The sequence below is a fragment of the Amblyraja radiata genome, chromosome 16 (genome assembly GCF_010909765.2).
Source record: "Amblyraja radiata isolate CabotCenter1 chromosome 16, sAmbRad1.1.pri, whole genome shotgun sequence".
Taxonomy (NCBI): Eukaryota; Metazoa; Chordata; class Chondrichthyes; order Rajiformes; family Rajidae; genus Amblyraja; species Amblyraja radiata.
In genome coordinates this window covers 4481642-4509144 of record NC_045971.1, presented here as the reverse complement: position 1 = coordinate 4509144, position 27503 = coordinate 4481642, and the positions used below count along the sequence as shown (strand labels likewise).

The window sequence follows — 27503 nt, the reverse complement described above, 5'->3', positions numbered from 1 at the left end:
CCTCTTGTTCCTCCTTGGCCATGCTGACCACAATGCCATCTACACTAACCCCATTTCACATCATTAGGCCTGTATTCTCCATTTCCAGCTAAACACTTTTCCAAATTCCTTTTAAACATTGTACTTGAATCTGCCCCTTACTACCCCCTTTAGGAATGATATGCAAAGGGATTTTCAGACCAACTTGAAATGTTGATCAAGTTGCTTGGTTGCAGATAATACTCTTGACTCGGACCCAAATCAATCTGTTCATTATAGTTTGGAAAAGTTAAAGCCTTGACTTCTGCACTTTTCAAATGGTGGGAAGGAGGAAGTATCTGGTACAAAGCCCAAATTGCTACAGACCAAACAATTCTGATAAATGAGGTTGCCATTAACCTCCAAGGAGACAAATGTCATAAAATGCAAAACTAATTCAAGTTGTTAATGTAAACTGCAAAATGCAGCTTATGTCAAAATTTGGGTAACTTGTCAAAAGACTGTTGGTTAGAACATTCCATTAGGCAACTTAGCTTGATCAATTGCAGATTGTCATTCAATTTCACGAATGAACCACCAAATTTAGTTAGTATTTGGGCAAACAGCAAACCAAGAGTATGGAAGATCTTGGGAAGAGAGATGAAAGAAAACAGGAGAGTGTCTCAGACTAAATATGTAAATTATTATCCTGATTGAGAGCAATTGCGATATACTGCCAATTTATAGAACACAGAATGGTAAATTAAGAGTGAAAATGTGATTCAAGTTTGGAAATACTGAACACAAATTTATAAAAGTCAAATGAGTAAGCGAACAAGTTGCAGGCACATACTTTGGACACTTTTTAACTCAAGTTTCTGAAGGGAAAACTGAAACACAACAAATCCAATTCATCAGGTACTTTCTTCGCTACCCTCATTTCATTTTCTTTCCTCTTCAGCAGACCCTGAGATACAATTCCAAGAGCACGAAAGCCAACCATCTCATGCAAGCGGCCACTTTACATGACCGAGCCGAGAGTACAAATGTCAGCCAGCTATCCATTCAGCCTCATCAAGTTCTGTCTTTACACATGCACTTTCCTGTTAGGCTGCAGGATATTGATCATATGTGGAGTTACTATACAATGTCCCACTGCTTCTTAGTGCTGGCGGTTATTCTTATTCCATCCATAGCCTTCTATGGTTTACCTGCCCTATCTTTTCCCTTTCAGGAGTGCATCTATGACTCACGTAGAAATCTGCCCCCATAACAGCTGGCAATTGAAATAGTAAAGCATATGGTTTGGTCAGCACCATTTGATGTAAAATTTGCCTCTAATTTATATCCACATTCCAAATATGTCAATTCTTAGCAGTACCACCTTCTCCTCAGAAGAACTGCATTTTCTTATAGGAACATTTATCTAGACTGAAGGTTGGCCTCCCATGGCAAGGGTAGCAGGGATTCGATCCTCATTCCAAAACTCTTATTTTAATTTGGAGGTAATGGCATTTCCCTCTTAAAAAGCATTAGTCCAAGAATACCGCACTCGCATGTTTGGTTGAATATAATAAATTTAAGGGAAAATAGCCTGGATAACACTAATTGAAAATCCCTTTTACCTTTGTCTCTGATAAAGGTTTGTTGCAAAATGAACCAAAAATCAGTGTCAAATCTATGCTGTACTAGCACATTATAAATAACCAGGAATCCCATTTGAACATCATAAGGATAACGATTATATATGATGCAAACTCACACAAATGTAGGTAGTGAAGCTAAGCTTTCAGCTGGGGACAAGTAGAAAGGCACTAACATTTCAACGAAAAAATATAACATCAGGCAAATTTGGGTTTTTTACATACATGACTTGTTCGTAAATGTAGACGGGTTGGTTAGTAAGTTAGCAGATGACACCAAGATTGCTGGGGTCGTGGATTATGAGAAAGGCTATCAATGAATACAGCTGGAGATAGATCAGGTACAGAAATGGGTGAAGAAATGGCAGATGGAGTTTAATCTGAAGAAGTGTGAGGTGTTGCACTTGGGGATGTCGAACACAAGGGGAAAATGTACAATTAATAGCATTAGTACCACAACTCCCTAAAGATGGCAACACAAGTAGCTTGAGTAATAAGAGTGATATATTGTGTGCCTGCCTTCATTGACGGGGCATTGAGTACAGGAGTCAGGAAGTCATGACACAGCTTTACAGAACCCTTATTAGGCTGCATTTGGAATGTCTGAAGGAGGGTCTCGACCCAAAACGTCACCCATTCCTTCTCGCCGGAGATGCTGCCAGTCACGCTGAGTTACTCCAGCATTTTGTGTCTACCTTTGGAATGCTGTGTGCAGTTACAACAAGGACTGGCCAAATTTTTGTGCCTTCCACCACAGTGATGAATGCTGTGGTGGATGTTTGTGTTGCATTTTGTGTGTTCTTTATTATTGTATCGCTGCTGACAACCCAAGGGGCGGGGCGCTACTCTGTGAGCGACTCGCGGCGCGTTGCTCCCGTATGTTTGTATGTGGAGCCGCGTCAAAGAAGATTTTCTGTTGCGACAGACAATAAAGTTTTCTGAATCTGAATCTGAATCTGAATGTGGAGGTTTAGGAAAGGGTGCAGAGGAGACATATCAGAACGCTGCCTGGATTAGGGGGCATTCGCTGCAGGTAGATTAGAATTTTTATCGCAAGATGGAAATATCAAGTACCAGAGGGTAGTTTTAAAGTGAGAGGGGTAAAGCTTAAAGGAGATGTGCAGGTCGAGTCTTTCCTTTACAAAGAGGGTGTTGAGTGCCAGGAACGTGCTGCTGGGGGTGGTAGTGGTGGCAGATACAGCAGTGGCATTTAGTTAAGCACATGCATATACAGGGAATGGGTATGGATAAGGGACAGGCTGATAGGAGTTGGTCTTGGCATCATGCTTGGCACTGACATTGTGGGCCGAAGGGCCTGTTCTGGTGCTGTACTGTTCTATGTGCAGTTCTCAGTTTAACTAGCAACTTCCAAATTCTGCCAATGAGTAAGGAAAAATTATGGATTTAGTTTGGACACAGTGGCAGAAAATTGAAACTATATCCAACACCTCTTGTTCCACGTTGTGAAGTTTTGTTGCCAAGGCGAAATTCAACGATATCTATATCCCCGAGTCCTAGTTTATTAGTTTGGCGCAAAATGATGCGCACTCAAGCAAATTGAGATTTTTAGGGACTAAACAAGAATGTTATAATTGCAATCCTTTGAGAATCACAGCACCTGCATTGTGATATACATAAAAAATAGGTTACGGGATCGTTTTAATGTTTTATGAAAAGGGATTGTCCAATTCTGAAAGAGTAAAGAGGTTATTCAATGTTTAAGGGTAAATGACAATAAAGCTGCATGCGTTCTTACCACCATATGTTCCACTGGCACAGAATTTTTTCTGGGAAATCTTCAATATTCGGTCATCTCCTTCCTGAAAAAGATATAACGTTTATTTTAAGTTATCACTGTACCCAATCCCACACTCAAGATGTGTAGCTTTGAAGGTTAATTGGCTTCTGTAAGTTGTCCCTCGTGTGCAGGACAGTGCTAGTGTAGGGTGATCGCTGGTCGGCACGGACTCAGTGGGCCGACGGGCCTGTTTCCGTGCTGTATCTCTAAAGTCTATGTCTAAAGTCTAAAACATGCTCAACTGCATTTACTTTAATGCAAGGAGCGTTGTCAGTGGGTGAGGTGAGCGTAGAGCATGGCACAGCATTTGAAATTATCATATCCACAGAAAGAGATTAGATGAAGGGTCAACCAGAAACGCTGACTGCCCATTTCATTCCACAGACACTGCTGACCCCTTGAGCAGATCTCCTTTTTCTTTGCAAAGGATATTGAAGGTTTGATCAAGAAAAATAGGAAGACTATGACAGGTATGGTCGATTGGAATCATGTGTCTAGAAAAATACGGAGCATGCAAGGGAGAATTTAAGAATAAATGAGGAGGGCTACGAAGGCCGTGAAATAGTCTGGACAAGATTCAGGAATACCCAAGATGTTCCATAACAGAAGTAAAATGGGAGCAAAGGAAAGAATGGGTCCTCTTAGGAACAAGGAGATAATCTATTTGCGGAGCCGAGCTAGGAGGGCAAGGTCCTAAATGACAGCTCGGAGGCGTGTAGTGCATGTCTCTTGATAAAGTGACTTCCCCTTTTTGTAGCTAATGTCCACCCATAGCAGATTCATTTGAAGAGCTTTCTAGAATATCTTCCCGGTTTACTGCCAAAATTAATTGGGATTAACTCTAATGCCACCATCTCTTTTACAACCCTCACGAATATACTATTCCCTGGAATGCTCACTCTCTGCCTATCTAGCTATCAAGTCTCCATCTTAGCAACTATATCATGTTCCCATGTCAATCACCAGACCCAGTTACAAACTTTCCTTATCAGAGTATGTGTGTTAAAATGGAAGCAAATCAGCCTTGCATTCCTCCCACAAGCTTGGAGGCTTATTCTTCTACACGTTAGTTCCTCACATCCTATTGTGTTCCAATATCCTGTTAAATTTCTTTAGACTTAACAGCTCTAGAAACTGCATCCCGACCAGGATGTTGGACCCAACTTGTCCAGACGCCACCTTCCCAGAAATGGTGAAGCAAGAAACTGCACATGTTGGACAACAAAAATGGATGCAAAGGGTCCCAACCTGAAACATCGCCTATCCATGCTCTCCAGAGATGCTGCCTGACCCACTAAATTATTCCTGTACTTTGCATCCATCCTCTTCCCCCTCCATAAATGGTCCCAGTAAATCAGAAATTTATATCCCTCCCTCCTGCACCCACTTCAAACCATGCAATAATCTGACCTAGTCATTTATTCCTTTAGTCCATAGCAACAGCACTAAATGAGAGATTACAACCTTGAGGTCCTGCTTTTTAATTTTCTACCAAGCTCCCAATGTTCAGATCGCAGGACCTCAACCACCACTGTCATAAAAGTTTACCTTCGTCCAAGTTTCTATAATTCCATAACCCATTCCTACTCTCAATATAGTTAAGGTGTATATATAAATACAACTTGTGATTAAGTAACTCACCTGCTTTTCTTCAACATAAATGAGAGGAAACCCCATCTGTTTTGTCCACGAGCTCATTATAGCATTAATAGGCTTTCCACTTGCTTGTTCTAAAGATCTCCAAAGATCCTCTGTAAAAAATGGGAAAAGAAAATCATTTCATAAAGTGCCGTCCATGTGCCCCTTTCAAAAATTCAAATCTACAACTAAATTCTATGAGTCACAGGGTCATACAGCATGGAAACCGGCCCTTTTACCCAACTCTACCTCATATACCCCCACTGACAGCTTTTCATATATTCACCACATTCAAAAAAAGTTGCCCAGGTTCCTATTAAATCTTTCCCCTAAATCTATGTCCTCTGGTTCTTGATTCCCCTGCCCCAGGTAAAATACTGTGCATTCACCCTTTCAATTCCCTTCATGATTTTATACACCTCCATGATTAGCCCCTTAGCATCCTGCACTCCAAGAAATAAAAAGTCCTAACTTGTTCAATCTCTCCCTGTAGCTCGAGTCCTCAAGTCATGGCAACATCCTCTTAAATCTTCTCTGCACTATTTTCAGCTTCATAAGTTCTAAGAGCAGAATAAGGCCATTCTGCCGATCAAGTCTACTCCATCATTCAATCATGGCTGATATATCTTTCCCTCTCAACCACATTCGCTTGCCTTTGCCCCGTAACCCCTGACACCAATACCAATCAAAATGTGTCAATTTCCTCCTTAAAAATATCCATTGACGGCTTCCACAGCTATCTGTGGCAATGAATTCCACAGATTCATAACCCTCTGACTAAAGAAGCTTAATGACATCCTTCCTATTGCAGGGTAACTAAAACTAAACAATACTCCAAAATAACACAACTAGGTATAGGCCATTTGGGTCCAAGCCTGCTCTATCATTCAATAGTATCAAGGCTGTACTAAAGCACCATTCTCTGCCCTCTCTCATTTTAAACAATGGGCAAAATGAAATTAGTTTACTCAACACTGGAATATAACTTTTGTTTCTAAACAGTTTACTTTTCAAATTGGCACTATGTATTGAGCTAAATAATCACTGCTGGGAAATGCAGCACCTTCTAATGTGGGCATAGTGGTCACGTTCTCCTGGGTTAGTGGGACAATGTCAATGAGTGTTACGTTGAATACTCCTTACCTGTTGTTGCATTTCTATTTTGAAATGTCGTCAAGTATACGTGCATTCCTTTCCTGAAATCCTGTAAAGAGGCATATTTTTTAAATACAATTAGCTAATCAATAAAGGCAATAAACACAAGATAGCATCCTAACCCATAAATGGAATAAAATAATAAATCATGACATGATCCCTTTTAAAATCAAATTATTCCAACACACACAAACAAATTATAAATCAAGAGCAAACTGCAGTCTTGCTTGCCTCTTCCATGAACTATTTCATTATTTTTGTGTCAACATATTCTTACTAATCAAACTTGGAATATACCCGATTCTCACTGTAACCTATCAATAACTGTTTGTATGGTCTGGGGTTAAATCAACAGCATTGTACCAAAATAACTAAAAATCTACTCAGAAGAGCTTAGTTGTTGGCTAAATAGTTTAAAATTTGAGGATTTTTTGTTTTGATGATGGAAGAGAAAAGGAAGTCTAGTCAGTCATACATCTATCAGAACTATTAGATAGATCATCTATTTTTTTTAATGGAATTTGCATGACATGGTTCCTTGCCCATCTCATCCTTCCTGATTTCTGAAGGGATGTGGGGGAAACCCAGTCCCCTATCCCACCAAATGTCAAAAACAGTCTGGTCATTCACAAGGTTTGATGCTGAAACAAATGCTTCTGCACCCACCATCAATGACCATAGCTACTGACTACTGTGCTTTGATTAGCCTGAAAATATTGTTTGCAATTTTATTGTACAAACATGTTAAACATTTGCAACAATTCTCAGCGATTTTAAAAGGAGTTGTAACCCATTTAATTCTAAATGGATTATTTCTTCCATTCCAAAATAGGTGATGGAGAACTGTTATGTAATTATGTCAAACATTTGCATTTTTATCTCTCAGGCACTTATTTCTAGGCTAATGAAGAAGAAAAAAAACGAGGCAAGATAAAATCCAATGTGTTTTAACGCAGCCTGTTATCTTAATTTTAAAGCGTGCCACTTTTATGGTAATATTATATATATTTTTTAACTAAAAAAAAAAAAATATTTAATTGTGAAAGTTCTTAAATGTTACAGTGCCCTCCATAATGTTTGGGACAAAGACTCATCATTTATTTATTTGCATCTGTACTCCTCAATTTGAGATTTGTAATAGAAAACAAATCACATGGTTAAAGTGTACATTGTCAGATTTAAATAAAAGCCATTTTTATACATTTTGGTTTCACCATATAAATACAGCTGCGTTTATACCTAGTCCCCCCATTTTAGAGCACCATGTTTGGGACACATGGCTTCACATGTGTTTGTAATTGCTCAGGTGTGTTTAATTGCCTCCTTCGTGCAGGTATAAGAGAGCTCTCAGCACCTAGTCTTTCCTCCAGACTTTCCATCACCTTTGGAAACTTTTTTTGCTGCTCCTCAACATAAGGACTGAAGTTGTGCCAATGAAAGTCAAAGAAGCCATTATGAGACTGAGAAACAAGAATGAAACTGTTAGAGACATCTGCCAAACCTTAGGCTTACCAAAATCAACTGTTTGGAACATCGTTAAAAAAGAGAGCACTGGTGAGCTTACTAATCGCAAAGGGACTAGCAGGCCAAGGAAGACCTCCACAGCTGATGACAGAAGAATTCTCTCTATAATAAAGAAAAACGCCCAAACACCTGTCCGACAGATCCAAAACACTCTTTAGGAGTCAGGTGTGGATTTGTCAATGACCACTGTCCGCTGAAGCTTTACCCACAAAAATACAGAGGCTACACTGCGAGATGCAAACCACTGACTGGTTAGCCGTAAAAATAGGATGGCCGGGTTACAGTTTGTCAAGAAGTACTTAAAAGAGCAACCACAGTTCTGAAAAAAGGTCTTGTGGACAGATGAGACAAAGATTAACTTATATCAGAGTGATGGCAAGAGCAAAGTATGGAGGAGAGAAGGAACTGCCCAAGATCCAAAGCATACCACCTCATCTGTGAAACACGGTGGTGGGGGTGTTATGGCCTGGGCATGTATGGCTGCTGAAGGTACTGGCTCACTTATCTTCATTGATGATACAACTGCTGATGGTAGTAGCATAATGAATTCTGAAGTGTATGGACACTTCCTACATATCATGTTCAAACAAATGCCTCAAAACTCATTGGCCAGCAGTTCATTCTACAGCAAGACAATAATCCCAAACATACTGCTAAAGCAGCAAAGGAGTTTTTCAAAGCTAAAAAATGGTCAATTCTTGAGTGGCCAAGTCAATCATCCAATCTGAAACCCATTGAGCATGCCTTTTATATGCTGAACAGAAAATCTGAAGGTGACTAGCCCCCAAAACAAGCATAAGCTAAAGATGGCTGCTACATCTGGTGATGTCCATGAATTGCAGACTTCAAGCAGTCATTGTATGCAAAGGATATGCAACAAAATACTAAACATGACTACTTTCATTTACATGACATTGATTCAGATTCAGATTCAACTTTAATTGTCATTGTCAGTGTACAGTACAGACAACGAATTGCTGTGTCCCAAACATTATGGTGCCCTGAAATGGGGGGGGGGGGGGGGCTATGTATAAACACTGCTATAATTTCTACATAGTGAAACCAAAATATATAAAAATGGCTTTTATTAAAATCTGACAATGTGCACTTTAACCACATATGATTTTTTTCTATTACAAATCTGAAATTGTGGCGTACAGAGGCATATAAATAAATGACGGGTCTTTGTCCCAAATATTAGGGAGGGCACTGTATGGTTCAAAATGTTTTCTTGTTTAAAATTCTGCAAAAACAACAGCCAAGGAAAATGGAAAGAATTGTAACTTGACCTTGAAGGGTTTATTTTTTTCCTCAGCCCTCTGCCATGACTTGCAGATATACTCAGAGTTGTTATGAACTCCTGCACAAGGCCTGATGCAACTGGGCCCACCTACGTGAAGTAGGACATGAAGATCTTATTATGAAACTTTCAGGTTCAAGTATCTCATCATATATCTTGATGCCCACATGCCTGGACTATGTAAACATCTGATAAGGTCAAGGGGATGATCTGTGCTTTTTCTTTCATACAAATTTTGCATTGTAATAGACTGCAAAATAGTTTCTGTAACCTTGCCAGATCTAAAGAACACTGACATCAAGATTAATGATCCGGAAACATATTTTTCTTATGTACTCTGCAGAAATGCATATAATGATTACAAATTCATTCAAACTGAGGCCCACGAGAGGAAGATGACAAAGTATGAAGAGCTGGTCATAGACTGCCGTAAGCAGGGCTGGAAGGCAAGGCGTATGCCCATCGAGGTTGGCTGCAGAGGTTTTGCAGGGCAATCGCTCTACAAAGCCTTGAGTGCACTGGGCATCAACGGAGTGGAGAGGAGAAGAGCCATCAAGAACACCACAGAGGCAGTGGAGAAGGCCTCAAGATAGCTCTGGATCAGGAGAGGGGGAGGAGCGAATGCCACCTGAACACAAGTCGTGGTCTGATCAACCACGGCTGGGTCGCCTGGGCGAGGGTGTCTGATGTTGAAAGACCCGAAACACCCAACGACCCCAGGTTACATCACTGATGATGTGTTCAGGAGCATCAATAGATGTATTTTTATCAATCAATACTCCCTTCTGCACCCCTCCTGCTTCCTTGTCCCAACTCTAGAACAAGTGGCAAGATGCTGCATAACTTAAGGTGGTGGGCCAAGAGGGTTGGTGAATGAACATGGCTCGGAGCCTGCAGCCATGGTTTACATAAAAGCCCGGCACCAGTCTAGCAATGCATGCAAAAGCTACCGTTATAGAACCGTGTTTTGAGTTGTTGATTCTTTCTCCTACAAACCCTATAAAACATTAAAGTTTTAAAACTGATAACAATACAAGACATTTCAACACTGACCCAATATGGTGAAATTTAATTGTTTCATTAATATAATTAAATATTTTAAGGTGGACAAAAATGCTGGAGAAGCTCAGCGAGTGCAGCAGCATCTATGGAGCGAGGGAAATAGGCAACGTTTCGGGCCGAAACATTGCCTATTTCCTTGGCTCCATAGATGCTGCTGCACCCGCTGAGTTTCTCCAGCATATTTGTCTACCTTCGATTTTCCAGCATCTGCAGTTCCTTCTTAAACATTAAATATTTGAAATTCTTTTGTAATTCCACTTCTATTAATAATGCTGCAGTTTGAGTATTGTCATGAAGTAACTGATGGCATTAATGCCGCCTTGTAAAATGTGACTTAAGAACGCAGAAAAGCAGTAACGGTGGTTGTTAGTATTAGAGGAGAGATTTCAATCTTCGCCTTTTAACAAGGCTTCAAATGTACTGTAAACTTTTGTATTGCAACAATTTTGTATTGCAACAAAAGCTTTTCACTGTACCTCGGTACTAAACTGAACTAAACTGTATTTATTTCACAATATCCAAGCACTTATTAAATTTCAGCCAGTGATCACCTCCTGGTATCCCTTGTTCACATCTTCCCCGTGTCCCCCCCCCCCCACCCACCCACCCAAAAAGAGACACTTAATCAGATTCTGATTCAAACTTGTGCTCTGATGTGGAGCAGCTGAATAGCTGGAATCTCAGTTCTTACAGGTGTAATAAATTTACACCTACAATCAAATTATGACAAAGAAATATACACACAAAACACTGGAAATAAACAATAGGATTAAATAGAAAGAAAAAAAAAAAGATAGGTTAATACTGCAGGGATAAGCCCTTCATCAGAATGCAGTCCTGGTGAACCACTTACACCCCATAGATTAAGTTGCTTTTTTCCCCACTCTACAGTGAGAGATTGTCCCACACATGTAGCTCCAGAATTTTCTGTATTTGCACTCTTTCATTTGACCTTTTATGTCGTAAGAATGAAAAAGAAAACCTTTATTTGGCATCTTTCAAGGCGGTAGGATATTCCGCAACACTTTATGACAAACGAGTCACTTGTAAAGCCTTGTCATTGTTGTGATTTGGGGAAATTTGTTTGAAGTCAGTTTGCATGCAGCAAGCTGCCAATAATAATAACAGTGAGATAAGGACCAGCTCATCCATTTTAGGTACTGCACAAGATGATAGGAAAAATATCCTGCTTTTATTCACTCATAGCAGAGTGTTTGGCAGACATGCTATGTTCAAAGGATGGCCCCTTCAGACCCTGCAACTGATCATTGGTAACACTGTGGGGTATTACCCTGTGTTTGTATAGTCTCTGGAACTGGGTGTGAGGCCACAATGAGCCAACTCAGGCACGAACGCTGCTCATTCAGACATAGCCAACATCTAAAAGTGTAATGGGGAGGTAGAGAGAGATATAAAAATAGCTGGGACAAATGCAAACACACCTCACTCCCAGGCCAGGCTACTGTATATATTGATCACTTAAATAGTTATCCTTGCTGCAATATTAATATTTAATTGCCAACTTACGAACAAACATCAAAACAAGCTGCATTTTTGAACTCTTGCGAAGCTCAATCTGTTTAAACATGGAATCACAAATCACTGTAACACTTATCACTAAGTTATGCTTAAAGAATCTTACCACATCACCAATGTAATTGTGCAGCATTCGAATTACTGATGCTCCTTTGCTATAAGAAATTGTATCAAATATTTCATCCACTTCTGCCGGATGCCCTACTGCGACCTTTAAAATAAATACATCTCTTAACGTTGGTTAAAAGGAAGAATATCGTCAATAGTGGAAGTAAATTCATTCTACATATGAAAATATGAATACCAACTAAGTGTTATGCAATTTTAAAAATTGGGCGTGTCAGGTTTACACTCCAATTCTAAGTCTTAAGCAGCTTGAGTTTATATATTGCCTTGCAGGACCTCAAGACATTCGAGGCCACATCCTAATAAACCACTTCTGCACTCTCTCCAAAGTTTCCACTTCCGTCCTGAAATACAGAGACCACAACTACACAACACTCCAAATGCAGCCTAAACAAAGTTTTATAGAGCTACAAGACTTCCTAGAGTCATAGAGTGATACAGTGTGGCAACAGGCCCTTCGGCCCAACTCGCCAATAATGTCCCTGCCTCACTAGTCCCACCTGCCTGCGCTTGATCCATGTACCTGTCCAACTGTTTCTTAAACAATGGGATAGTCCCAGCCTCAACTATCTCCTCTGGCAGCTTGTTCCATACACCCACCGTGTGAACTGCGTGAAAAAGTTACCCCTCAGATTCCTATTGAATCTTTTCCCCTTTCACCTTGAACCTATGTCCTCTGGTCCTCATCCTCCTACGCTCCAAGGAATGGAGACCCATCCTACTTAACCTCTCCCTATAGCTCACACCCTCTAGTCCTGGCAACATCCTCATAAATCTTTTCTGAACCCTTTCAAGCTTAACAATATCTTTCCTATAACATGGTGCCTAGAACTGAACGCAATATTCTAAATGCGGTCTCACCAACATCTTATACAACTGCAACATGACCTCCCAACGTCTATACTCAATACTCTGACTGTTGAAGGCCAAAGTGCCAAAAGCCTTTTTGACCACCTTATCCACCTGCGACTCGACCTTCAAGGAACCATGCACCTGTACTCCTAGATCCCTCTGCTCTACAACATGTCCCAGGGGCCTACCATTTACTGTGTAGGTCCTGCCCTTGTTCGACATCCCAAAATGCAACACCTCACACTTCTCTGTATTAAATGCCATCAACCATTCCTCCACCCACCTGGCCAATCGCTCCAGATCCTGCTGCAATCGTTCACAACCTTCTTCACGATCTGCAAAACCACTAACTTTTGTATCATCCTACTTTTATATTTACATTTTATTTCATGACCGATGAAGGCAAGCATAGCATTGTGCCTCCTTTACCAAGGTGAGGAGGGAAAGATTTAATTGGAACCTGATGGATAATTATTTTTTTTACACAAAGGGTGGTGGGTGTATGGAACGAGCTGCCGGAGGAGGTAGTTGAGACAGGTGCTATCACAATGCACAAGAAGCATTCAGTCATGGATAGGATAGGTTTAGAGAGATATGACCCACTCAGGCAGATAGGACTGGTGTAGATGGGGTATGTTGATTGACAAGGGCAAGTTGGCCTGGAAAGTAGGATGCTAAAGACAGGCCTGTTTCCACACCATATAAATCTATGTCCTCCAGGTGCTGCTGTGACAAGCACCCTGAACAGTAGTGCATCTCCCCTACATATGCTTACATCTCTCTATCGTGCTGATACATTTATATTCTTCATTATAATGACGAACCAGGGATTTATTCCCATTTAAAAAAAATATCTGCCAGAGATCCAAGTGTTTTATCTCACGTTAAAGGATTAATGGAAAGAAGGGAAATGAAGCAAAGCATTCAGGAAGAGTATAAACCCCACATTCCAAGTTTATGATTTCAGTCTAAATTCTTGTGTCTCCATTTACTTTCTATATATTATTTACATGCTTCCTCTTGTGATATTGCTGCATGAACTCAATGTTGTTACAGGGCATCTTTGGAATTCAGAATGAAAAATAATTGACCGCAAGTAGACCAAGTTAGCTGGTGTTTTATTGATTGTGTTTTCTTTTGTCTGTGCAATGTATCCCTGCATAAAACAAACCCAATGTTTAGTTTGAACAGCAAAGATACTTGACTTAGTTAATGGTTCAGTCCAGTACCATGACTAGCTTGAGGGGCATCAACAGAATCATGATAGAGCAGCTTGTGTGCAAAGAAAAAACATTCTTAAAAGCTTTCCATTCAGTTTAAGCAATATCATAGAAATGGGGGGTGACTGAGCAAATTATTTTAGTTCCACTGAGCAACAATAATGTCACTATTTAATCTCCCATATGCTGATACATTCAACCCCATCCACAGAGATGATTTAACAGGCAAAGCTTAATAGTACCTCCAATGCAGCGCTGACTCAATTAGTGATCATACACTTAAAAAAACTCAGATGTGTGTCAGAATAGTTAAACCTATTATTAATTGGCTGCTTTTTGTCTTTAGCATCCTACTTTCCAGGCCGTGAGAAAGCTAATTAATATTTCAGCAAGGGCACCAATTTGGCAGAGGAAATAATTGATGAGAAAAATGTAATAATGTCTGAAAAACTATCTTCCAAATTAAATTCCCCATCACAAGCTCCATATCTCAATTTAATCAATTATATGAATGTTACACGGCAGAATGCACTCTCAGACTGCTTCCAAAACAGTTGAAAGACGGTGGCTTGCACCATTTTGGGAGTTATGGCCTGAAGAATAGCTGAACAAAATAACTAATTAGTAGGATAAACCCACTAAGCCTGCTGCATATCTTTCTGGGACATCTAAAACATTGCACTGTGTCCCTGGGCCAGGAATTTAACCAGGATTCTTATATCCAATTGCTATTTAGGGACTTTTACTGGAAAGTACATAACAATGTTGACTGGAAGATCCTCATTTTCGGGACAATCCCAATATCAATAATTTTGCAAGCGGACCAGATTGTCTTCATTACCTTGGCCAACAGAGCAACCAGTTATGAACTGCAAGGGCTGTTGATGCCCACTGAATTGAACAAGAGAGAAAACAAATTACAGGGATAATTAGCTTAAATATAAAGTTTAGTTTAGATTTGAGATATAGCATGAAACAGGCTCTTCTGCCCACATTAACCATCAATCTCATATTCACACTAGTTCTACATTATCCCACTTTCCCAATCATATCTTGCATACAAGATGAAAATATAACAGAGGCTGATTAATCTACTAACCCACACCTCTTTACGATGTGCCAAGAAATCTGAGCACCTAGAGGAAACCCATGTGGTCACAGGGAGAACATGCAAACTCCACACAGACAGCATCCACAATCAGGATTGAACCTGGGCTCTCTAACGCTGTGAGGCAGCAAGTCTACCGCTGTGCCGCCCAGGTAGAAAGTCATTTAAAAATATGAATGCAAACACATTGATTTCATGGAACAAAGTTAAATTATACAAAGCGTAGAAAACGATTCTGAACAAATATTGTTCATTTGAAAAACTTTAAAGCACATGTTGCAAAACATATGTTCATGGCTTGATGTGGATTACAGCAACAGACCATTACTGGCATTTCCAGAGAACTTGAAAGGAGGAGAGCAGGCTTACCTCAATTGGATGACTGCTGTCAAGGGCATCAAGTTCTAGTGCTCGTGTGTAGTCAACCGATACAAACTGGGTCCAGATATCATATTCTGGGAAGCAGTGATCAACACACAGATACTCAATCCAGGAAGCAAAGCCTTCATTTAACCACAGATGTGTCCACCACTCCTGCAATCACAGATATGCTATTTGAATACACTTGCTTACATTTAAAATACAGCTCAAATTTTAAGTAACCTTTCCAAAGAAAATATGGCCACAAAACGCTTCCAATTTTGCATCCAGGACATGACTTGTGCGGGGTTTGTTTTGCTCAAATTTGAGTTTGTGCCCATGTCGTATTTTTAAAAAAAAAACAAGGCTTGGACTCTTGCAGAAAATATTTTTAAATTACTGAAAACTTTCCATGCTCTTAAAACATGGAAAACAAAGCTGCCAACAACTATCTAAGCCTGCATGCTCTTCTCCCCTGCTGGGAAATTCACAGCCCATAAAATAGCATGCATCTTGCTGGCTGTGCTGGCTATAATCTATGGATGAGTATTTCAGACCAACAGTGGTGGTTGCCTTGAGCTACTCAGAACAAATCTTGTAAACCAATATTTATTGGCCTTGACATGCATATTAATTTTAGATCATAAGCAATGCATTTGTGGATTTTCCAATGTTGTTCCGGGAACCTGCTGTTTAGCTTCTCTGCACAATTAATTGTGGCCATATTCCCTTTAATAATAATAATAATAATGGATGGGATTTATATAGCGCCTTTCTAATACTCAAGGCGCTTTACATCGCATTATTCATTCACTCCTCAGTCACACTCGGTGGTGGTAAGCTACTTCTGTAGCCACAGCTGCCCTGGGGCAGACTGACGGAAGCGTGGCTGCCAATCTGCGCCTACGGCCCCTCCGACCACCACCAATCACTCACACACATTCACACACAGGCAAAGGTGGGTGAAGTGTCTTGCCCAAGGACACAACGACAGTATGCACTCCAAGCGGGATTCGAACCGGCTACCTTCCGGTTGCCAGCCGAACACTTAGCCCATTGTGCCATCTGTCGTCCCTTTCATCCCAATGACACAATGCCTAGAATGGTAAAGGCCAATACTCATTGATTCACCATTGCCCTTGCATATTCTTGTATTGAACACAATGTTGTGATCTTTATTTCCCAATTGCTGATGTACTCTAAATAATTCAACCATAAATGTGTCCACCACTGCTGCAGTCACAGATATTGCACTTGGAATACACTTGCTTACATTTAAAATACAGCATACATTTTAAGTAACCTTTCCAAATATAATATTATGGCCACAAAACTCTTTCAATTTTCCATCTATCCACTCCAAATAATTGTTGTTTATTTCACCACGACCCTTTCCAGAACTGCATACATTCTAAAATGGCTTCATCACCTCTGACAACATGCATGACCACTTCTTTTTGTACACCTTGAAATAAAAGTAGCCAAAATGACTGCCTTTTCCATCCCTCTGAACTATTGACAGAAATGCAAGTTTATCTTAAATTCAATGTTCAATTTCTGCCTTAACACATGCCCAGGGTGTCTTTTGGTTCTAAAGCTAGAAATAATATTTCGCTAAAGTCACTAAAGTTCTCCTCACCCATCTCCAATTCTGCAAAAATTTGATCGTTCTATGATAATTCTTCAAAATATTTCCTTCTTTCCTTCCACATTTCAGCATCTACTAACTGAAGCGAGGCCCCAATACATGACATTTCTTGGATCAAGAAATCCCGATTTAGCTGAGGCAGCATAGCGTTGCAGCAGTTTCTATCGTTGCAGATCCCTGGAGCAACGTAGCGTTTGATTCTGACCTCAGGAGTTGCATTTTCTCCCTCATGACTCCATTCATTTCCTGGTTTTATCCCACATACCAAAGACATCCTGATAGATTAAATGGCTATGGTAAATGTGCCTTAATGCAGGAATGAAGAGGGGAAAGTCAGCGGCTATGTGCGAGAAAATAAACTGAGGGGCTTCAGGGGAAGAGGATAAAGAAGGAATGAGACTAATGGAGGCAACTGTATTGCATAGAAACATAGAAAATAGGTACAGGAGTAAGCTATTTGACCCTTCGAGGCAGCACGGCCATTGGCTAATCATCCAAAATCAGTACCCTGTTCCTGCTTTCTTCCCATTTCCCTTGATTCCGTTTGCCTTAAGAGCTATATCTAACTCTCTTGAATACATCAGACCGGATGGGTTTATAGCATCTTTCCAAGTCAGTTCTCAAAGGATTAAGAGATCGACAAAAGCAATGCTCCCCATTCATAATTAAGTGATCCAAAAATAATCCTATCTGGATTTCAGTCAATCTGTCAACATTGACAAATCTAATTGTTGATCTATACATGATGCAACCTGGCAACTCTTAACATCTTGACTCTACAAACATTAAGAAATTAGATGAAATAAGATTAAAAAGGACTCGACTACAACTTGAATCCAATTTCTGGAACTGATAAATGAATTTGGAACGTGAGCTGCAGCAGGTTTGAGAGAAGGGGACTGCACCAAACTTGCTTCACCGCACCACCCTGCAGTGAGGAACAAAGCCTTGAAAACAAGCAGCACTCGTCAAGATTTAGAGGATCTCAGTTGTTCCTTGTAATAGCCAATTCATATAAGCAAGTGCATACCAAAAAAAAGAGCATCTGTATGCACCTTTCAATATGAAGACATACACAGAATATTTATATTTGCTTTTCCACTCAATGCCTTCTATCACGTCTAATAAAGACAATTGATTTTTTGGCAGACTGTAAAAATCGCAAAAATAAAACTATTTCTTCCCTCTTTGATTATAGTTGTATGATAGATGAAAGCATATAACACCTGTCATTTGATTAGCCATCAGGATATCAAATATGCCAGTAAAATAAATGACACCAGAAGTTAAAAAAATTCAAGTGGAAATCTCAGTCTTACAAAAGGAAAATGTAAAATCGAAAAACCCATCCAAAATTTAGAGTCGGTGTCATATAGTAGAGAAACAGGGTGTTGGCCCAACTACACCATGCCAACCAAGATGCCCCATCTACACTAGTCCCACCTTCCCCCGTTTGGCCCATATCCCTCTAAACCTTTCCTATCCATGTTTCACAAAGCTGTTACAGTACGTGCTTCAACTACTCCTCTGGAAACTTTTTCTATGTACCCACCACTCCCTCTTTGTGGAAAACACTGTCCCTCAGGTTCTTATTAAATCTTTCCATTCTCATCTGAAAGCTTTGTCCTCTGGTTCCCCTACTCTGGGTAAAAGACACCTCTATAAGATCCCTCAGCCTCCCTTGCTCCAAGAAATAAAGTCCTAGCCTGCTTAACCTCTCAATAGCTCAGGCCCTCAAGTCTTGACAACATCCTCATAAAGGGCCTGTCCCACGAGCATGCGACTCCATGCGGCAAGCGCGACCTAACGTGGTCGCTTGAGCCGTACGGCCTTGCGGGGCCAGTCCCACTTCGATCGCCAGAGCCGTATGGAGTTGTGCGGAGCTGGTCCCGACATCGAAAAACTGACCGTGTTAAAAAATTCCGCGCGGCAACGGCCTGCCGGCTGGCTGGCAGCCGCCTCGTCGCCAAATGCACCGCCTGGACGGGCGTGTGCAGCGTCTTGACGCAGTACGTCACGCGCGAACTTCCAGCGGACTTCGCTCGAACTTCACGTCACTCACTCGACCTCCGCGCAGCCCCCGCTTCCGGTTTGGTTGAGCTCGCCGCATTCAGGTGCATACTGGTGGGACCGGGCCTGTACGGGGATCACTTGACCTCCGCGCGGCCCCCGCTTTCGGTTTGGTCGCGCTTGCTGCATGCAGGTCGCATGCTCGTGGGACAGGCCCATAAGTCTTCCCAGCACTCTTTCCAACTTAGTGAAATGCTTCATATAGCAGGGTGACAATACTCCAATTAACCCATTTTTGTTTGAAAGCAAAAAAGCTGAAAACATTCAATGGTCTGACAGCGTCTGTGGGAAAAAAAACTTTCAGGTCAAAGGCTCTTCATTCAGAACTGGGAAAAGTGATAAAATATTATGCATTTCAGATTTTGTTTTTTTGGTTCAGCTTGCCTTACTGAAAACGACACAATAACCCGAGAGCTAGTAACGCTAAGGACTGCTTCCATTAATGACTAGGCAATTTCATGATATTGCACATCAATAAAGAAGTCAACTATTAAGTTCGAGTGGGGCAAATTGCAAATTCTGCATTAAGTATAAATCACATAAAAGTGAAATATTCGTTTTTGGTGGTGAAGCAGGAGTGCGAGGAGAATATGAAGATGAGAAAAATATTGAAACTTTGTATCTCAGTGACATGCAAATTATTGAAAAATTATATCCCGACATCACCAAATTTTGGGATTTAATGGTAATGTACAAGGGCACGAGAAGGAAAAAAGCAGCCAAAAAAAGTCCATAAGGGAACAAAAAGAAAAGGACATGAAAATAATTCTGAAAGCTTACTCACAAAGAGAAGTCTATCAACAACAGCCATTGAGAGGCAGACAAGTCTGCACTGCCAGCCAAGTTCAGTTTCTTTCTCCTTGGCCTAAATTGTTTTTCCAAGTCATCACTCGCATTTTTACTGCAGATGCACACAGCCAAGCATTCTAACACTGTCATAGCGGTTACAGATAATATAGCACTGCATAAATACTGTCGTTTTTAAGTGTAAACTAAACCTAAAAATGCTTCTGTTCAGCAGCTTAAAGTCTCAGACAGACACAAAGGCAGCTGGAATTTATAAAATCAGTTACATCATGCAGCGTGCAACTTATCGCTGGAATTCAGACCAGACAATGGGATTTAAATCAAGAAAATACAGCGACTAGCATCACAGTTGACAAGAAGAATCAGATATGTATTAAATAAATAAATGGATAACACAAGTACACCAGGAGGTAGTAGGCCATCAAGCCTGCCCCACCATTTAATATGATCATGGCTTATCTAAATAGGTCTCAACTACAGTGCCACTTCTCCATTTCCCTCTGTTCCTTGATCGATCAAATGTTAATCCACATCCACACTAAATACTTCTATTGACGCAGCTTCCACCAGGGCAAGGAATTCCAGAGATTCACCACTCTCTAGACGAAGAAAATTCTATGCATCTCAGTATTAAATGACAGGCCTTTGTCATGAAGTCAGATTCTACATTCAAGACTGTCCTACTGGTGAAAACATCCCAACACCTACTCTATTCAGTACTGTTCAGTTCTTATATATTTGATTAAGGTCACCCTCATTCTTCAAAACTCCAAGGAATATAGGCTTCAACTATTTGGTCTTTCTTTGGTGAACTACCCTCTCATCCCAGGAATTAGCCTGGTGAATTTCCTTTGGATCATCACCAAAGGATCTTTTTTTTTTTTTAAAGTTATCTTCCCCCTACTCCTACTGCAGCAACTCACCCACTAGGGCCAAGCTAGGATACTGTCAGATTCACCACCACCTCATTACGGACGTTGAACTTTGTCTCTGGAACTATACAATGCTGAGAATTATATTTGGCACTTGTAATCTTTCTTTTTGTTCTACCTATTGTACTCGAGTCCGGCTCTATTGTATTCATGTATAGTATTATCTGATTTGATTGGATAGCATGCATACCAAAGTTTCTCACTGTCCCTCGATACACACGACAATAATAAACCTAAACCTATCCATTCGGGCCACTGCTCTGGTCAATTCTTTTTATTTCTCTTATTTCCCTCTTAACTTTCTGCAAATGATGTTGCCTCTTTCCCTGCAACTCAGCCACTGCCCTTCTTGACTCTGTCACGCCTCCCATTTCTCAATTCTGAAGGCACTCGCCCTGCCCGCCCTACTAAACTATGTACCACATCTCTAACTTAACCAAGGTACACAAAATTGCTGGAGGAACTCAGCGGGTGCAGCAGCATCTATGGAGCGAAGGAAATAGGCGACGTTTCGGGCCGAAACCCTTCTTCAGACTTAACCATCCCCTGCTGCCCAGCAAGGCTAGACTCCCTCTTGAAAACACCAGCTGCACAATATGCCTCTTTGCATTCTCTTAAAGATCATCATTTTTTGCTTCCTGACACCAAGCAGAATTATCCCATCTTGCACTTTCACTAAACTCCCAGAAGAGGCTTTCCAAAACTCTCCAGACAATATTCTGCCCGATTTTAAAATAGAGTACATGATTATTTTTATTTGGTCAGATATCATTTTGAAATGTACATCCTATTATTAACCAAGGGAAAACAGATGACATACTATTTCAAAAGCGAGTACATCTGTACATGGTTCTCCATCTGCTGAATTTATTACAATTACACTATTGCAGGGAAATATCAAGACTCCAGCTGCTGTTTTAATTTTATGGCTCAGTACAAATTCATATCTTCAATAATGGGACAAAACCCACAAAAATAGGCAGGAAAGCCATCAGACACAAATGTAGACACGGGCCAATATGGCAATTACCTGCTCGATGCTCCATCGGTACTTGGGGACTAGAACAGAGTGTAAATAAAACCTGCTCTTTGCAAGTAATAGTCTCGCTATCAACAGCCTTTACAAATATGGATAGACAACATAGCATTGTAGAAAAACCTGTCCTGCCAGCCAGCTAAAACGAGATACGGGTAACTTTATAGCCTTCAAAAAAGATTAAAATGAAGTTTTCACTTGAAGCAGAATATAGAGTGGGGGATAATGGCAGCAATTTTTTTTAAAGCTATATTTTGTACTTTGGACTTTCCTCCATAATGTTGAAATATTTCACATAATCAGCAAATGAGATTAGAGTTTGGAAAAACTGAAAGGTCAAATTTATCTTCAAATAAATCTGCAAAGTGTGAATTAAAGGTACAAATAATAGCAAATTGATCTAATTTAATTGCTGTTATTATAGAAACATGTTTGCATGGTGATCAAACTTGTGAACTAAATATCCTTGGGTATTTGACGTTTAGGTAGGTCAGGTAGGAGGGAGTTCCCCCCGCCAAGGGTACCATGTAATCCCGTGCTACCTGCTCCATGGTCGGATAGTCGGCAACTAAACAGTCTCCCCCACCTGGTTTGCCAGGTGAGAAGGGGGCTGTGGACCCCCAGCAGGACCAAAAACAAGACCTGTCAAAGGGCGGATGAGCTTCTAGCGAGCCAACGGCCATCCACACTTCAGTAGAAGTTGCGATCATTGCCATACACAGCATTGTAAGGAATGATGATAAAGCACACACACACCAAAATCCTATACTTTCAGCGGTGGAAGTCCGCAGGAACTGGAGGACAGAGTTGTGTGGTGCGTCCGTCACCGTTCCCGTCGGTAACCAGCACCACTGCGTCACTGTGATGATGATGTAGGTTAAAGCTAAAAAGATGTGAAAAATGCTGCTACGAACGGACTGAAAGGACCTTGGCTTCGGAGGTTCTTCTTCAGAATTAGAATCACTTTTGATGTAGTTATAGAGTAGCAGGGGCAGAAAGCATTGACGAGAGTTGTTCATAGATCTCCAAATAGTAGTTGTGATGAAGGGTTTCATATACACGTGCGAATTAAATGCACGTGCGACACAGATAATATAGTAAATCGCGGGGAACTTTAATTTGCATGCAGATTGAACAAACCAAATTGTATTACGAAATAACTTCTGGAACATGTACAAAATGAATTTCTAGGTCAGTCTGTTGAGGAATTGACGAGGGAACAGCCCATTTTAGATTTTGTTCTGACCACCAAAAGGTAAATTAATACTTTTTTGTAAAAGGGAACCCTAGAAAAGAATGCAAAGTTCTAACAAATTATTATGGTCACTAAGACCACAGCTCACTGTGAGTTGAGAATTCCAAAGATTCTCAGCCCTCAGTGAAGAAATTCCTCATCTTCAACTAATTCTGATTCTATGAATGCTGCCCCTTATTCTTAAAATATAAGCCTGAATAACATACTTTTAGTCTGTCTTCATGGAAAGCTCAAAAAACTTGCCAAAAACACAAAATATTGTAGCAGGAATTGGACATTTAGCCCTTCAAACCTGCTCCACCAATCAATAATACCAACTGAACCTCTATTTCAATACTATATTCCTGCTTCCTCCCCATATTCTTTCATACCCTTGTACACAGAAATTTAGCTACAACAAATAGATTTTGCAAATCGGCATTCACAGAAAACAGGGGAGTACAGTCCTGTTAGCCAATTGGGTGACGTTTCGGGTCGAGACCCTTCTTCAAACTGAAGAAGTGTCTCGGCCAGAAACGTCACCCATTCCTTCTCTCCAGATGCTGCCTTACTCGCTGAGTTACTCCAGCATTTTGTGTCTACCTTCGATTTCAACCAGCATCTGTAGTTCTTTCTTGCACACCTGTATGCCTATTAGTGGCCAGCTCTCCACGATCCCATGTGATCTAATTACTATAACCCTTGCCAGAGTCTACGTAGCCAAGTCTATTGCCTACATTCGTCAATTCTCTTCATCACCTGTTCAAAATGCTCAAATTTGGGATAATTTTCAATGCATGAACATGCCTAACCAGAATATCAGAATAATGCTGAATATCCCTAATCAATCCTTGCTTTTCCAAATGCAGGTTGTTTTGGTCTCTCAGAATCCCTTCCAGTGATCTCCCCACTTACCTGGAATTCCCTGACGCGAGCTTGCATCCATCTTAAATAAAGTCACTACATTAGCCACCATCTGGTCTTTTGGTCCCTCTCTTATACTAAAGATGATGCAAATATTTCTGCCAGACCCCTGTAATTTCTTTCCTAGCTTCCCACAATGTACGAGGATTAACATGATCAGGCCTTGTGATTGTTCCATTTTAATTTACCTTAAGACCCATAGGACCTCCTATTTTGTAATGTGGATATGCTCCAATCGAAGGAATAGAAGAGAAGCAAAGATGTCTTATCTTACTACAACTAAATGGGTCAATTTGGCTCCATACCCAAGATCATTGCACACAATTTTGGTCTCCTTACCTAAATAGAGATCGGTGCAATGAAGGCAAGAGTTCATCAGAATGCTTCTTGCCTGGTGGGGATGTTACATGTGGAGAGGTGAAATTGTCTGGGACTATTTTTCAGAGTATAGAAGACCTCACTGAAACTAACAAATATGTACAGTGCTCAACTATGCAGACTCAGGGAGGATGATTCGCTGGCTGAAGTGACCAAACCAAGTAGTGTCCTGTCACACACATTCTCCTCTCTTCCTCCGTTTCCCCCTCCCCCATTCAGTTCCATCTGCTCATCCCCTACACACACACACACACACACACCTTCTGGCAATCCTTTCATTTCCCCCAAACGGTTACTTAACAGATTCTGCATCTACAGCTGCCTATTTCTACTTCTCACCTTCCAACCTCCCTTTTCTCACCCCACCTGCCGCTTTTTTCGACTTCCTTCATTCTCCATCTATCACCCAGCATTTTGTTGACTCCACCCCTCCTGCTCCTTGTCTATTACCTCTCTTTCCCCTGGTTCCACTCATCACCTGCCTGCCCCTACCTCTCATCTCTTTCCCCCCCCTCTACATGCTTGAACTGCTGAGCTCCTCCAGCAGTTTGATTTTCCAGATTCTAGCATCTGCAGTCGCTTGTGTCTCCAGCATACATGTGTGAGCCTTGAAATAAATATACAAATAAGGAGAAGCTGTGTTTTGGATTGAAATGTTAATGAAGCTGAAATCCAAGCCACAAGTATGTGATGTGGGCACTGTGACCAGAGTTAAAAAGTCCTTCTACAACGGAATACATATGGACTTGATTAAAACAGCATTAATATTTTCAGTTTCAAAGTAAACTGCCACAGAAGGTAGTTGAGGCCAGTTCATTGGCTATATTTAAGAGGGAGTTAGATGTGGCCCTTGTGGCTAAAGGGATCAGGGGGTATGGAGAGAAGGCAGGTACGGGATACTGAGTTGGATGATCAGCCATGATCATATTGAATGGCGGTGCAGGCTCGAAGGGCCGAATGGCCTACTCCTGCAACTATTTTCTATCTATGTATCTATGTAAATGCTACTTTGGAAAGGATGTTCATCAACACCAATCAGGATGTTATCAAATCCATTTAATTAGGTTATAATCTCTCCTAATTTTAATTTTACACATACATCAAGCACCTCGTGGTTGCTCTTCTACACATTTTCAGAGGGGACCAACACTAGGATAGCAATGGTATTTTCAGGCTGACCACTAGCTACTTGGCTATGAAGTGCATTCAAGATGGCTAGTGTCAGTAGAGTACTTAGCTACAGTAAACATGCCGGCATGATTTCTTTCAAAGGAGAGTTCAATAGACTGCTGAAAACATCCATACCCGTATTTAGATAATGGCACCACTATATAAACGGCACAGAAAATCTGAACAGACTGCCGACTCAGCAGTAACTTAACCAGATACCTTTTGCTAGACCTAGCAAAAATTGTGCTCTGGCAAGATAATGAAATTTGACAGTGCCTTCAACCTGAAACATTAACTTTGGTTCTCTTCACGCAGAAATGACCTGACCTGCTGAGTATTTTCAGTTACAGTTTTTATTTTACTCTGACAGGGCAACTAACTCAACCATAACACATGCAGCCAGTAACACATATCGGAAGAAATGTTGTTCCATGGGTCAGCAGATAAGAAACTGCTTCACATGTAGAGAGCATGCAGGTGTGGGTGCAAGCACAAGAGTTCTCTCATCGGATTCAGCTCACCGACACATAAATTATGGATGTATTCCATATTGAAGAATAGATCTAGAATTTCAGCAAAACAAGACATCAAAACACAGCTTCTCTTGCAAGATCCTGGCTGACATTACCATAGCAGCTTGGGAAATAGTTACACCCATGAGCTTAGATACAGCTACAAATTGCAATATATATTCTGAGAAAATAAGTCATAAATTACAATATATATATATGTAATATACACCTCAAGAAAATTAGGAGGGACAACAGTTGACCTACTCTCTTCCTTGCCTGGGTGGAGTAAATGGTTCCAATTAGGCAATTCCAGTGTGAAATAAAGTTACATTTTTCCATAAACATAGCAAAAGAAAGACAATTTTTGGTGAGATACAAAGCATACAATTCAAATGGTGCTGAATACAAGTTAACAAACATCATTAGAATCAGCATCAAATCTATTGAAAATTGCAGTGCCCACCTTCTCCAACTTCCATTATATTTCAAGTTTGAATGACTTTGATTTAAAATACAATGATTCACTGGTGCGCGGAAATCCTGAGAAGCAAGCAAGCCTTTGCCTGGAGACGGGTCTCTTGTTTAAAGCAGAACAAGCTGAGTTTTCACAAATGCACTCTCTTTATTTTCCAAAGATTAGAATATTACCATAGTGACGAGGTTTCCAAACCACTGATGAGCAAGCTCATGGCCGACTACCAAAGCAACCCACTGTTTTGATGATGAGCAGGAATTTTTTGGATCAATCAAGAGGGCCGTTTCTCTGGAGAAAAGAACAGTAAGTGATACATTTCAGTAAACAAGGATCGCATCTCAAAAGGTATATATTATTTTTTCTTCATTTGTTTGTGGGATTTGAGGTTTAAAGAGTAGGCTAATATTTAACGCCGATCATTAATTGTGTCAAAAGTTTGCTGGATTATTTCAGAGGGCAGTTAAGAGTATTTTCTTGTGGATATGGATCCCATAACAACATGGTATTGGGAAGAAATAATGGGAATGTCAAAAAGGTATGATCTAATTCAAAGAGAATTTTAATATACATGGTCCAGCAAAATTAGTTGGGCAGGGCTAATTGAGACGAGAGACTCTTGGCACAGCGCTCTTAGACTCTTAGTTAGCACAGCCCTCTTGGTTATACTGAACCCAATATTGTAACCTCATTCTAACCCCAAAATTGATCAAATACCACACTATAGTATCATGGCCATTAATTGTCCCTGGAGCAATTTTCTAATTGATGCTGTCTTCGCTGCAGAGAGATTTGATGAATAGTGAACACCATAATACACATTTGCACGGAACATTTTTAAGTTACACAGAGATCATACCCCACCAATTTAACCTTATCTATAACGAATATTATGCCAATCCAAGTTAGAGCAATAAAGGCAATCAGTTCAATTACTGATGAATAGATCAGATTCCAGCTTTGTGATCAATAAACTCAATTAGAGCCCAAGTACAAATGCTAATTCCAGCTATGCAAATGGGATTAAAATTCATGAAAGC

At 40.5% G+C, this 27503-nt stretch overlaps 1 protein-coding gene across 3 annotated transcripts in view; it reads right to left on the bottom strand.

The window, feature by feature from the left end:
* npepps (aminopeptidase puromycin sensitive) overlaps positions 1 to 27503 on the bottom strand; it is a 159183-nt gene that overhangs the window by 56357 nt on the left and 75323 nt on the right. For all 3 annotated transcript variants that reach the window (XR_004414294.1, XM_033034924.1, XM_033034925.1), the window contains exons 9-14: positions 26640 to 26754; positions 15290 to 15454; positions 11721 to 11825; positions 6181 to 6241; positions 5041 to 5150; positions 3358 to 3421 (exon numbers count right to left, since the gene is read on the bottom strand). Coding sequence is in view for 2 of the 3 variants with exons in the window: in XM_033034924.1 (XP_032890815.1) it covers positions 3358 to 3421; positions 5041 to 5150; positions 6181 to 6241; positions 11721 to 11825; positions 15290 to 15454; positions 26640 to 26754 (620 nt within the window). In the remaining variant the exon portion in view is untranslated. The remainder of the gene's footprint in view (positions 1 to 3357; positions 3422 to 5040; positions 5151 to 6180; positions 6242 to 11720; positions 11826 to 15289; positions 15455 to 26639; positions 26755 to 27503) is intronic.